This window comes from Vipera ursinii (assembly GCF_947247035.1).
Source record: "Vipera ursinii genome assembly, chromosome: 7".
Lineage (NCBI taxonomy): Eukaryota > Metazoa > Chordata > Lepidosauria > Squamata > Viperidae > Vipera > Vipera ursinii.
Window position 1 is genome coordinate 8,585,720 of NC_139521.1, and position 13,668 is coordinate 8,599,387.

The window sequence follows — 13,668 nt, forward strand, 5'->3', positions numbered from 1 at the left end:
TTACACTAGGCCAGGGGTAGGCAACCTCGGCTCTTTTATGACTCGTGGACTTCAACTCCCAGAATTCCTGAGCCAGCCATGCTGAGGGGAAAGGGAGAGGTTTCCAAGCTGGGGCCATGCTAGCTCAGGAATTCTGGGAGTTGAAGTCCACAAGTCAAAAAACAGCCAAGGTTGCCTATTACCCCTGCCTAGACTGCTAGGATTGGCAGCAGAGGTAAATTATTAGAGAAAAGGCAGACAAATAAAGAATCATGCAGCCACCAAAAGAATTATGAATCTAGGCCAGGGGGGTCTTCAAACTTGGCCCTTTTATGACTTGTGGACTTCAACTCTGAAGTCCACAAGTCATAAAAGGGCCAAGTTTGAAGACCCTTGATCTAGCTAGGCAGACAAAGAATCATGCAGCCACCGAAAGAATGTGAATCTGGAAAAGCAAAAAAAAAACCCCAAAACTCGTATCAGCTTTAAGAGAGTTATGGGTTTAAACGTAATGATATTTCAAAGTTAACACGAACTGGGATTTTTTAAAAAAAATAATAATTCAGATGTGGTTTGATCTGCTGAAAACAAAGCCCTAAACTATAATTAGATTAGAGTCAGAATCAAATCACAATTCATCTAGACCAGGGGTAGGCAACCTCGGCTCTTTTATGACTCATGGACTTCAACTCCCAGAATTCCTGAGCCAGCTTGGCTGGCTCAGGAATTCTGGGAGTTGAAGTCCATGAGTCATAAAAGAGCCGAGGTTGCCTACCCTGATTCTAGACAAACCATGAGTTGAAATTTTACTAGTGTTAGAATCTCTTAAATCTAGCTGAAATAGTTTACATGCTTTCCCTCTTAATTGAATATTGTGCCTGTCAAAATAGTTATTATGTGCTATTTTATATTTTCTGGAATGGGAGACTAGAGGGGGAAAAATCTATTTAGAGGTGAGCAGAGCACATAACAAGAGTTTCTGTGGATAATTTCAACGATATATTTGTCATATAGTACAGCTTATTTTGGATGGTTAAAAATTAAAAGACCTTATTATTGAGGTCAGGGAATAAGCAAGCCATTTACCAAATCTCACTAAACTAATTTAAAATTAAATGAGTGCCAATTAAACTAAATGTAGATAATTATGTAGCATACTACCTGATATGAAGACTCGTTGTAATTATTTGTGAAGTTAAGGAAAGGAGTTGTTGCTCAGAAGAACAGAAGGAAACAAGTGAATAGTGGAGATGCAGATAAATGTGAATTTTGTGGCTGTTCTAGAGCCTTTGAAGGGTTTGGAGTTTAGCTATTGCTTGATAGAGGCTGTTTTGCCTTTGTGTTAATATCAAACAGGCTTTTTTTATTCCTTTTTCTTTAAGAGCCTCTTCCTTACTCTCATCATCTTCTAGTTTTCTTCTCTCATTTCTCTGTCCAGGGCAGGTAACTCTTTCCAGATCCTATTTCTGTTGTTGTTGTTGTTGTTGCTGCCGCTGCTCATTCTTTGTTGATTTTTGCATATGGAGCAAAAGAAAAACAGTGAATGTGTGAATGGCTTACATCTGTGAAAGACAGCGATCCCTAAATGCAGAGAGGATCGGTGTCCGGTTTCCCACCTGGCCTTTTGGAGAAATTGCCTTCTTAATAGCTGCAGACACACGAAGCACAGAGAAATAATAAATCAATCTGCCCGTTCTTCCGAACGTTTGGCAAGCAGTTGACTTTTTAAAAAGTATTCTCAAAATGTGTTTTAGTTATGCCCGTCTGATCTAAAAGTATGTTAAAAGAGTGGTCATCCGGTTGGGAAAACAGCAAGGGGTTCTCGTGCACCGAAGTAAGGCAGGCGATGCCAAAGAGTGCTCCACGTTACGATGCAGAGTTTTGTTTCAGGACTCTTGCGCTGGACAGACTGTCGCGATTTATATTGATCTTCATAGATCAGCTTTAATGTACGGCATCCCGTGCGTTCTTTCCCTCTCTGCCATGTTGATTGCAGAGCTCCTTTACCTTTTCTGTATAATAGGAGTGGATCGTTAAATAACTATCTGGGTAGTATTTTGAGCATCAGAAGCTATTTGGAATGGGGAAAAAAATGCCACTTTGAAACAGGAAAGAGAAAAAGTTAGCAATTTTATTTCGGACATAAATGCATATATACCTTTTTGGAAAAAGAAAAGGGTCCTTGGAGTTGACCGATGCGAAACTTTACAAACCTTTGGAGTTAAATGAGACCATTGCCTTCTTAAGTTTAACCTTGCACTGCTATGGCTTTGCATGATTGGCTGGTGGATTGTTTTCACGTCTAGGTGTGCAGGGTATTTATTATTAATATTATTTTGGCCTGCAAAAAAAAAATCTTTGCCTGCTAAAGCACATGATGCATTTTATTCTATAAATTTCCTGACAGTTCTTACTGTGGTGAGCCTCACTTCTTTAAAATAAGACTTTGCTGCTACTGCTGCTACTATTACTGGAGCCATAACAGCTTTTGAAAGCTATTTTGCCCTTTTGTTGGTGTTGTTCATTTGTTTTCTAATGTTTTACAGGGAAATTGCAATCTTAGAATCTTAAGTGAAACTTGAATGTAGTTCAGAGTTCTTATCACCTTTGTTTAGACAGAGATAACATGTCTTTGTTTCAACAGCTCTGCAAAAGCAGAAAAATTTGCACCGTGTTGCCTTCAAAACCAAACAGCTACTTCATACTCCAGCTGCCAAAGGAGGTAATTAGCTTAAAGGCTCTTGCAACGCTCCAGCTAAAGTCAGAAAGTTGTTTCTTTACGTCAGGGGTCTTCAAACTTGGCCCTTTTGTGACTTGTGGACTTCAATTCCCAGAATTCCTCAGCCAGAGACGTGTGCCTGGCTGAGGAATTCTGGGAATTGAAGTCCACAAGTCATAGGGCCAAGTTTGAAGATCCCTGCTTTACGTGTTCAACTTTGTAGTTGCTGTATTCCCCAGGAAATATTAATCTTCAGTGTTAACACATGTTCCTCTGTAAAAACCTGACTATCTCTGTCATCCTGTACCTCAAACCCTTGAAGCAGGTTTGAACTGTACATTTGGGGCACCAGCTATCAGCAAATGCTAAATATTTGAAGCTTGGTTCAAGATTCAGCCCAGCCAGACCTGTCAGAAAAAGATTAACTCTTGTTGAGGATTGTACAAATGAACTTTCTTCTTGCTTCCTAAGAAGAAGCTCTGTTAATTATACTAATTGATTTCATTTGTCTTGGCCTTAAGTCAACTCAGCATCCTGAGTGGAGTTTCAAGGCTGTTTGATTGTCATCCTTTCTAGATAGAATCTATCATTACTTCTCGAGTTGGCACTTCGGGCCATTCAGTCATCTTCATAGGCTGCTTTAAGGCAGCAGGATATTAATCTTTTCGTCTTAGATTAGTACACTTAGAAAAATATGATTTATAATTAGGATGGCACACTTTTCTGTGGCATGGGAAATATGAAAATATCAGGATGGCTCTTAACAAGGGAAGCTTTTACTCAATCAAACTTAAATCAAAGGGAAACTAACATTGACCTAAGAGTTGGAAGAACAAGGTGTTGGTTCCATAAGGTGGCCTCAGTTGCAAATATAATTGAGATACGAGTTGGATAGAAAAGATGTTATAAACTGGAACTCTTTTTATTAGGTACGATATTAGAAAAATAGAATGAGGAAGTACATACTAAACGTTGCAGGATTATTAGCAGTAAGAATTGTATTTGCTTAGTGCTGGAAAAATGAAGAATCAAAAAAAGAGAGGATTAAGAAAAAGACCAGACTGTATAGAAATTGGCCGATCAATATTGAAGGATAAAGAAGAAAAAAGACATAGAATAATTTCAAATGTGGGGTGTAGTTTTATCACTGGCCGGAAAAAAAGGGGTAGAGATTAGGAATTCAATATGTATTATTAAGTGAAAAATGGACCCAGACAACCCATTCTTTACTAAGCACTTATGATTTGAAACAATAGGAAATATTTTTAAAAAGACAGCAGGGTAAAAATTCTTATAGCCTGGGTATCTTCTCAGAAATCTAAAGCTTTGTTTTTGAGGTTTTGTTTTGTTTTGTTCGGGTTTGAGACAACTTATTTATTTCACCCTGTAGTATTTAAGCAGCATTGTACCAATTGATATTATTCAAGTTTGATATCTCTGAAATTCATGGCTGGTGAAGGAAACTCATTATTTCCATCAGGGCTAATTACTTTTGGTATTCTTACATTCTGCTTTTAAAAAAACTCTCGGGACAACTATCTAAAAGTAGTCTTGTACTATTCTGCTAAAAAAAAATAACTATGGTATTTAATATTACCAGGATAATATATGGTGTCTTTAAGCTAAATTTAAACAAACTCGTCCACATTGTTGGAAAGCTCAGGATACCAAACCTTCACTGACTTCAGAAATTTTAAGTAGTAAAAGATTGTTCCGGTGTTTATACAGATCACACAGTACAAAAACACACAAATAATGTTCACCTGGTAGGTAGCTTTTGGTGAGCAGCACAAATCATACAGTATAACAGTCCTGTGTATTGGATACTTTTATTGTGGACTTCTGCTTCACACATGCCTACCCAAAACCAGTGTCAAGATTATTGCAACGATCCCAACCACTTCAAACATCAAAGCCATATTGCATCACATCAAATGTAGTTGTTTTTGGAAGTCTTGCTTAGAGTAAGCGTCAGCGTCTTTTTGTAGTTTATAAATGCCTTCGGGCATCAGTTTAAAATCTAAACAGTTATCTGGGATTTTGATTGGAAAAAAAGATAAACATCATTAATCTTTTGGCTTAGGGTTCTTCTGCCAAGCACTATATATCTTTGCTTGTCTAGGCATGCATCTAGTAATCTCTTACACAGATCAAGAATTTACAGTGTTTCATAATTAATGTCTTTTTGATTTTATTTATTTATTTATTTTTATTTTAATTCCATTTATATCCCGCCCTTCTCCGAAGACTCAGGGCGGCTTACAAGCTTAGCAGTAGCCTTCATTCTATGTATATGCCTGCTTATTAGGGCTTTCACACACACCCCAAGCGGCATTTGCACCATATAGTAGAAGACCAGTTTTGATTTCCTTGGTATGGCTGTAGTTTCATCTGTACTTTCATGCAAGAAGTTACACTTTTGCATTCCTAAGATTAGCCTACCTGCCTGCGGGGATTGGGTTAGTGTTTCTCAAGATTTGCAAGTTTGTTATTTCTTTATTAGAGGGCTTCTAATAAAGGAGGAGGATTCCAATTACTGCGGCACTAATAAGGGAAAACATCTGATTTGTGTGTGCTGAATTTATTGGTGTTGAAAGTGGGTGGTATAGAAGCATGGTTACAAATAAACATCTCTGAACTAAAGACTTATTTGAGAATGGAACAAAGAAGGCAGTCCATTAATACTTACATCAGACTGCAAATGATTTAGACCTCAGACAAAGAAAGTCTTTTTTTTCTGAGCGGTTTGCTTTCTCTTGTAAAAAGGCCTTTTTTGTTACTGCAAAATCGCATTCTGTGGGCAGTGTGTTTTGCAGGCAAGTGAATTTTTTTTTTTAATAAAGTCAGCTTGGGAAGCCTTGTTCATAGGATATCTTAGAGCACTTAAAGAGAAACTAATATGTTTTCTTAATTTAATGGATATTTATTTATTTATTTATTTATTTATTTATTTATTTATTTATTTATTTATTTATTTATTATTGGGATTTATATGCCTCCCTATCTCCCGAAGGGCTCAGGGCGGCTAACAACAATAACATACAATAATATAGAAGTTAAAAGAAAAATTAAATTAATGGCCCTGTGGAAAAAATTAAAATTAAAATAAGTTAAAAATTAAAGTTAAAAATTAAAAACATAATTAAAATCCCTCAGTCCAGGTCAGCCTGGTGGAAAAGGAGTGTTTTGAGGCGCTCCCACAGAGAAGGCCCTCCCCCTGGGGGTCGCCAGCCGACATTGTCTAGCCGACGGTACCCTGAGGAGGCCTTCTCTATGTGAGCGCACTGGGCGATGGGAATTCGTTCCCGGCAGCAGACGGTCCTGCAAGTATCCCGGGCCTAAGCCATGTAGGGCTTTAAAGGTAAGTACCAGCACCTTAAATCTCACCCGGAGGACAACCGGTAATCAATGCAGCTCACGCAGGAGGGGTGTAATATGGGAGTATCGGGGTGCTCCCATCACTATCCGTGCGGCCGCACTTTGCACCAGTTGAAGCCTCCGGGTGGTCTTCAAGGGCAGCCCCATGTAGAGAGCATTGCAGTAATCTATACAGGAGGTAACGAGTGCGTGGGTGACTGTACGTAGGTCATCTTGGTCCATATGTGTGTGTGTGTGTATACATACATGCATTTTCATACTTGAATTTACTATTCTGTTTTTCAAAAAGATTTCCCTACAGTATGCTGGAATTGCATTTATTTATTTACAGCTCCAAGAGCTTTCAAGATCTGTAGTTATACTTAATGCTTCTCAAATATCCCTCTATCTTTATTTAGCAGTTTTTTCAATTCATTATGTTGAGCTTTTTCAAACCCAGTTTGTCTCTTCCCCTCCACCCACCCCCAGGACCCATTGTCTGCTCCTCAAAACGCCTTCACTACGCCACCTTGGAAATATTCTTGACAGAAAGATCCTTTTGTATTTTAATAGAATCATTGCACAACATAAATATATGAAGGATCAGAAGAAAAAGATTATAACAGTCTTGTAACATGTGACTTCATCTGTTAAGTATCAAATCTAGCCCTTTTCTTGAAATATAATTCTTCTTCCTGGATATCTATCTCTTAAACTGGAAGTGGCCTACGTTGTTTGCATAATTACAGACCATCATTCCTATTAGGATGGTTTATCATCAGTTATGTTCATACTTTGAGATATAGCATATTTGGTCCGTAAGGTAGGCCCATATTTACACATCACACACTCTTTGAATGTACTTTACCTTACAAATTCATAGTGTGAATACGAGCCTCATTTAATTGAAGTAAATACTTATTAAATTTCAATCTGGTGCATCATACACCATTTAAAGTGTTGTAACATATAAAATAATGTTGTTTTCTCTGTATATTGTACACTTGGCTGGAAGAACTACATTCTTAGTTTGTCAGATATACTATCCTCATTTTCTGATGTAGTACAAAGGTATTATTTGGCTGTATTGATCATTTTAAACAGAATATTAACTGTTAATCCCTAAACCTATCTACAATTAGCAATTGTTTAAGAAGAAGCCAAATCCAAATACTGAAGTAATTAGCTAAAAAAGTACATTGTAGAATAGGGGTGTGAAACTGCCGGCCGGCAGGCAGGATGCATCATGGCGAAACCGCACCCACCGCATTGCCAGCAATGGGGAAAAAGTCACGATACGTCACAACATGTCACATGATGTTGCAAGTTTGACACACCTGTTGTAGAAAGAGTCCTCAAATTTAAATTTAAATTTGAGGACTCCTAAACTTCCTTTTTCAGTAAGGAATTACTGAAACGTAGACCTACTTCTGCACATCATCCATGAAAACCATTTGTCTGAAATGGTATAGGGTTCCCTGCTTGAGTAGGGGGTTGGACTAGAAGACCTCCAAGGTCCCTTCTGACTCTATTATTATTAGTATTATTATTATTCCCAGTAGTAGTATTTAGCTGCTGAAACAATTAGAATGAATTAGCTACACAGTTAACTTGTCATTCCAGCTGTTTTTATTTGCACCGCTTCTCCTTGAATTGCTCACCTTTTCCCGTAGAAGATTGAAAGTGCATTGCCATTTAGACTTGGCCTACTTGCATCTCTCAAAAACGACGTTCAGAAATATTGGCTATTGTGAAACTTAATATGTATTGGGTGCTGTTCCACTACATCGCTGATGCTCTTAGCTGCTTCTGTCTGATTTTTAAGCGGCGGCCATTTTACTGCTCTCATACCGAACGTGACTCGTCTCCTTTGTTGGTGCTCTTCCAGTTCCGTCTCCCAGTAAATTCCGGTCTCCAGCAGCGCCCTCGCCTCTGGCTCTGAGACAGCCGGTGAAAGCGTTTAATACCCACGGACCTAATTCTGTTCCCGAAGCCACGCAGCCTCCGCCCGGCAGCTCTTCGCTGGGACCTGTAGCAGCGCCCAGTTCTGCAAGTCCAGCCAGCAGCATCAACAGCGCCACCCTTACCAGACCTGCAGGAAGCACAGCGTTGAGGAGTGGCTTGCCAAGACCGAGCACCCCCGCCACGGGGGGCATCCCAGTGCCTCGCAGCAAACTCACCCAGCCCATTCGCAGGTGAGTCTGCCGCTTTTTACATGGCGAAAACCATCGTTTAGGAGGAGCGTTCCATGTCCCGGGTTGCGTTATCTTATGTGGCTGGAATGAATTGTCTGTGTGTGTTTATTCTGAAAACAAAACGCTTTTGTATCAAAAACAATGTGTTTTCGGTGGTGTGTTTCTGGTATTTCGGAGAAGATGGTAATAGAGGGGAATGATACTTTTGAATAGAATAGAGCTGGGAGGGACCTTGGAGGTCTTCTAGTCCAGCCCCCCACTCAAGCAGGAGAAGCTATGCCACCTCAGAGAAGTGACTGTCCAGTCTCCTCTTAAAAACCTCCAGTGATGGAGCGCCCACGATTTCTGGAGGCAAGCGGTTCCACTGGTTAATTGTCCTCACTGTCAGGAAGTTTCTCCTTAGTTCCAGGTTGCTTCTCTCTTTGATCAGCTTCCAGCCATTGTTTCTTGCCCTGCCCTCTGGTGCTTTGGAGAATAATTTGAATTTTTGTGTGTTTAATCTGGTGGGTGGACTTAAATCTACTTTTCTGGCTTTGAGATAAGTGAAGTATTTTGGGATAAGATGGGGGGGTAGGGGTAGGCTTGAAAGAGCTGAATGTTTTATGGACACCGCCGTTTTTATATCAACGAAGGCAGAAAGTAATTTTGGGTGCTTTGTTAGGTGGAATCAATTTGTGATTTCGTGGCTGAAACGTCCCTTTATTACCTTTTTTCTCATACTTACTTTTAAGATTCAGATTTTGGGTAAAATTAAAGGTGTTTACGCTAATTTCTGCTGCTTTTGAACAAAACTACAATTTTAAAGAATCATTCTACATTTTGACTTACTCTGTTATATCCTCGTCTTTCTGATTTTGAGGCTGTTTGTGGAATTACTACATAGATTCTTCACGGCAAAGACATTTTCTGGCTCGTGACAATGTATAGTTAGACTGTGTACTACAATTATGTAGTATAATGAAGAGAAGGATGAGGGGGGACATGATAGCAGTGTTCCAATATCTCAGGGGCTGCCCCAAAGAAGAGGGAGTCAAGCTATTCTCCAAAGCACCTGAAAGCAGGAGAAGAAGCAATGGATGGAAACTAACCAAGGAGAGAAGCAACCTAGAACTAAGGAGAAATTTCCTGACTATAAGAACAATTAACCAGTGGAGCAGCCTGCCTCCAGAAGCGGTGAATGCTCCAACACTGGAAGTTTTTAAGAAGAGACTGGACAGCCATTTGTCCAAAATGGTATAGGGCAGGGGTAGGCAACCTTGGCTCTTTTATGACTCGTGGACTTCAACTCCCAGAATTCCTGAGCCATCCGCACTGAGGGGAAAGGGAGAGGTTGCCAAGCCAAGCCAGGCTGGCTCAGGAATTCTGGGAGTTGAAGTCCTGCTGACTCAGTTCTGGGAGTTGAAGTCCACGAGTCATAAAAGGGCCAGGTTTGAAGACCCCTGCTTTTGACTATACGCTGGGGCAGGGCTAGGCAACCTTGGCTCTTTTATGGCTCAGGAATTCTGGGAGATGAGGTCCGTGAGTCATAAAAGAGCCAAGGTTGCCTACCCCTGCCCTTGGCCAAGCCACCCTGTCTCAGGATGGCTTCATCAAAAAGTGAGCCAAAATTGTAAAGTTTAAAACCAGTAAGTAACACTGAGGTTCCTAAGGGGTTTTTTTAAGCAGGACGTGTGTCAGGCGCACATGCACGCGCGGTTTCATGCAAGAATCGATAAAATTATCTCCCAGTCTTGGGCTCTTCAGCAACACGTCAACCTGCAGCTGCACTTTGGCTGTGCAAATCCAGGCAACCTTTGCTCTTTTGCTGCCATCTAGTGATTTGTAACTTAATAGGACAAAAAGTCCTTTTGGGGGGGGGAGTGGACCCTAACAAGCACCATTCCAGCCACATTTTGCATGGTTGACAGGTAGTGGCTTTTCCACAGTTCAGGATCCCGAAATTTTCTCCATAAAAAACCCACCAATTGCTGGCCTTAGAGCAGGGGTAAGCAACCTTGACTCTTTTATGACTCGTGGACTTCAACTCCCAGAATTCCTGAGCCAGCCACGCTGAGGGGAAAGAAAGAGGTTTCCAAGCTGAGCCATGCTGGCTCAGGAATTCTGGGAGTTGAAGTCCACAAGTCATAAAAGAGAAAGGGTTGCCTACCCTGGCCTAGACCTAGGGCCACTTTATGACTCATGGACTTCAACTCCCAGAATTCCTGAGCCAGCATGGCTCAGCTTGGAAACCTCTTCCTTTCCCCTCAGCATGGCTGGCTCAGGAATTCTGGGAGTTGAAGTCCACGAGTCATAAAAGAGCCAAGGTTGCCTACCCCTGGCTTAAGAGTGTTGCTTGGAGGAACTAAAAAGAGTAGGACAATCTGGCTGGTTTCAAGGGCAGACTGTAGGGCAAAGCAGCTGTGCATTTGAGGGTCCCACATGTGCCCAGAAGGCAACTCTGAAAGCTAGAAGGGGAGCACAGAGCTAATGGCTCAAAATGGCAAAATGCAAACACCTGCCAAATTTAAAGAGTAATACACAATTACGATACAATAAAAGGCATAAGGCCGATGTATGAAAGCTGCTTCCTGTGCCAGACTACTGTAATAATTAAGAGCACCAAAAGGGGGCGTAAGAAAAGGCGCCGTGGAATATTATTGATGATACTAAAGTTTCTCGGCATTAGGAGAGAAGCACAAGAGAGAGAGAGAGATGATAGATAGATAGATAGATAGATAGATAGATAGATAGATAGATAGATGATAGATAGATAGATGATAGATAGATAGATAGATAGATAGATAGATAGATAGATAGATAGATGATATATAGATGATATAGATGATAGATAGATAGATAGATAGATGATAGATAAATAGATGATAGATAGATAGATAGATAGATGATATAGATAGATAGATGATAGATGATAGATAGATGATAGATAGATAGATGATAGATAGATAGATAGATAGATAGATAGATAGATAGATAGATAGATAGATAGATAGATAGATATGCAGTAGGCTATAAAGAAGCAGAATATCTTTCTGATGAATCTCGTTTTCTATGTTTCAGATCTCTGCCAGCTCCCAAAACCTATAGCAGCGTAAAAGACGAGAGCTGGAAGGATGGATGCTACTGAACGGCAAAGCTTTGTAACTCAGCATATCCTTCTTCACCAGGCTAAACCACAGATCAACGTGCAGACTGATGGAAAATACTTTGGGAGGTGGGGGGTGGGGGTGGGGGAGGTTGAAACTCTCCAGAACTCTCTGTCTTTAATTAGCACAAGCTGGCAGAGATTATAAAACAGCACTTTAATGACGTTAACATCAGATACTTGGTGATCACTCGAAATCATTTTTACGTGAATCACGTATCACTTCTGAAGCTCTTACTCCTTCCCCGGCTTCCTAAAATTGTCATCAATGCTCACACGGCCACAACAGTCAACACGGCTACAACAAGGGCAGATGTCTCAATATGCCAAAGATACATCCATTTTGGGGGAAAAAAAGCAGCACATAAGACGTTAGGCAAAAATCATTCTTGAAAGACCATACATTACTTGATTTTTAAAGAGCCAAGGCTTCTTCCAACAGGTAGAAGAGAGAGAGAGTTAACGTTGATCTGAGCAAAAATTGGATTGTAAAATGCTACTGGGGTAGTGAGATTGTTCTAGACAATTGTGGAAGAGAGGTGTGGAGAAACCGAGTCGCAACAGAACCTTGACTCTGGAGTCTCAGCTGTGGGAGTGATAGAGTTGTACCAATTTTTTTTTGTTATTTGTTTTTTTTTAAACACCTAGGCCTCTGAGACTTGATAAGCATAGGTTGCGTTCTTTTTACGTTGACTTGTCATATCAGGTTTTGTATAATACCACGATTGCCAAAAGGGCTCGTTTTATCAGTTGTACAATCCCAAAACTTAGCTGTTCCTGGCTCAGGAAAAATAGCATTTTTATTTTTTATTTTATTTTATTTTGCAGCGATTTTTTTTTAAACACGTGAGTCTGTTTTTTAGAGCAAGCTTCCTGGGAGGAGGAGGAGGAGGAAAGAGAACTGACGAAGAAATAATCGCCACGTGTTTAATGCCTGGATTGCAACTGAGCAGGCCTGTAGTTAACATGAAGGAAAAAACAACGACGACGACGACTATGCAGCTCTCGGCCAGAGATTCTAAGAAAATCAGTTGTTCTGCTGATACCAAATGCTTTATTCATGTGGGTAATGTTTCACGGTATGAGGGAGTCTTTATCCTTTTTTTTTTAAAAAAAAAAAGATCAGCTTCCTAGAGGTGTGTTTAATTGTAAATACTTCCACTTGAGGCTATTGCCCCTATTAATATTTTAACTATGTACTTTGCCTTATATTTGTATTTTGCATTGTTGGTAACAGTTTGGAAGAAAAAAAAGACAAGAAAGGAAAACTCTTGCCATGTATGTTTACAAAGTGGTTTGGCTCCTCTTTAACAGTTGTCAGCTTTTCGCTATTTTGCCAATCCTCGTCGTCAGGGTATACCCCCTCACGCGCTAGAAAACGATTAGTACTCTAAGCCCCATCTCTCGCGGCTCCCCTTTCCGTTGTTTTTAAGTTGTAGTGGAAGACAGAAGAAAAGTGATTTATCAGAAAGAAATTCAGAATCGGTCCCGTGCAAGGATTATTATTTTTTTCTTTTTAAAAGAAAGAAAAAAGGCAGTCTCTTGGAATGACCTTTCCTTGTGCTGTCTAAAAGTATTGAGCTAAACAACAACAGCAACAACAAAAGGTTTTAGCTAAGGATGCCATGTTGGTAAGGACTGAGCATCAAACATACTCTGTTTGCAGCTTGAAACCCTCGTTCACGCCTGCCTCTTAAAATGTGTATTTTTGAATTTTACAAAAACAAGAGTAAGTGGTTTGGGGATTCCAGTCTTTTGATTATTTAGGTAGCCTTCCTAGATTAGTGGATTAAAAGCCATGCAATTTTTACTTGAATTGGAAATGTGACCAAGGCAGGATAGGATTAGACATCTGTTCCAGCACTTCAGGCATATTTTTTATTTTATTTTATTTTATTTAAATTTAAAGGGATGGCCCTTTCATGGTCTTGTGTAAAGGATGGGATTCTGGAATCTTTAGATGCTGGGTTTTGAAGGCACAATATGTTCCTTTCAGAAATAAGTTACCATCTGCAAGTAAGACCTGGGCATCACATGAATTTCATTTTCACTCTGCGGCTTTACAGAGTGGAATTACTTGCACTTCTGTGAGTCACAAGCACAGCGTGGGGAGTGATTTTCCTTTAACTGGGAATGTTAACCATGAACATATCCTAATTACAATCAAGTCAGATCAAAAAGAACTGAACTGGGGTGTCTTCTTAAATCAGGGTAAGCCAGTAATTATAGGAAGGGAAATTAACAGCGCTGTGTTGCACTGTTATTAGTCCAGCATG

At 40.0% G+C, this 13,668-nt stretch overlaps 1 protein-coding gene across 2 annotated transcripts in view; it reads left to right on the forward strand.

The window, feature by feature from the left end:
• The window catches only part of SLAIN2 (SLAIN motif family member 2), a 33,560-nt gene extending 20,441 nt beyond the window's left edge, over positions 1-13,119 (forward strand). The window contains exons 7-9 of one of the 2 annotated variants that reach the window (XM_083367905.1): positions 2,624-2,701; positions 7,944-8,250; positions 11,308-13,119. In XM_083367905.1, coding sequence (XP_083224031.1) covers positions 2,624-2,701; positions 7,944-8,250; positions 11,308-11,374 — 452 coding nt within the window. In that variant the 3' untranslated portion in view covers positions 11,375-13,119. The remainder of the gene's footprint in view (positions 1-2,623; positions 2,702-7,943; positions 8,251-11,307) is intronic. The other variant, XM_083367906.1, reaches the window with a different exon arrangement.
• The last annotated feature ends 549 nt before the right edge of the window (positions 13,120-13,668 follow it).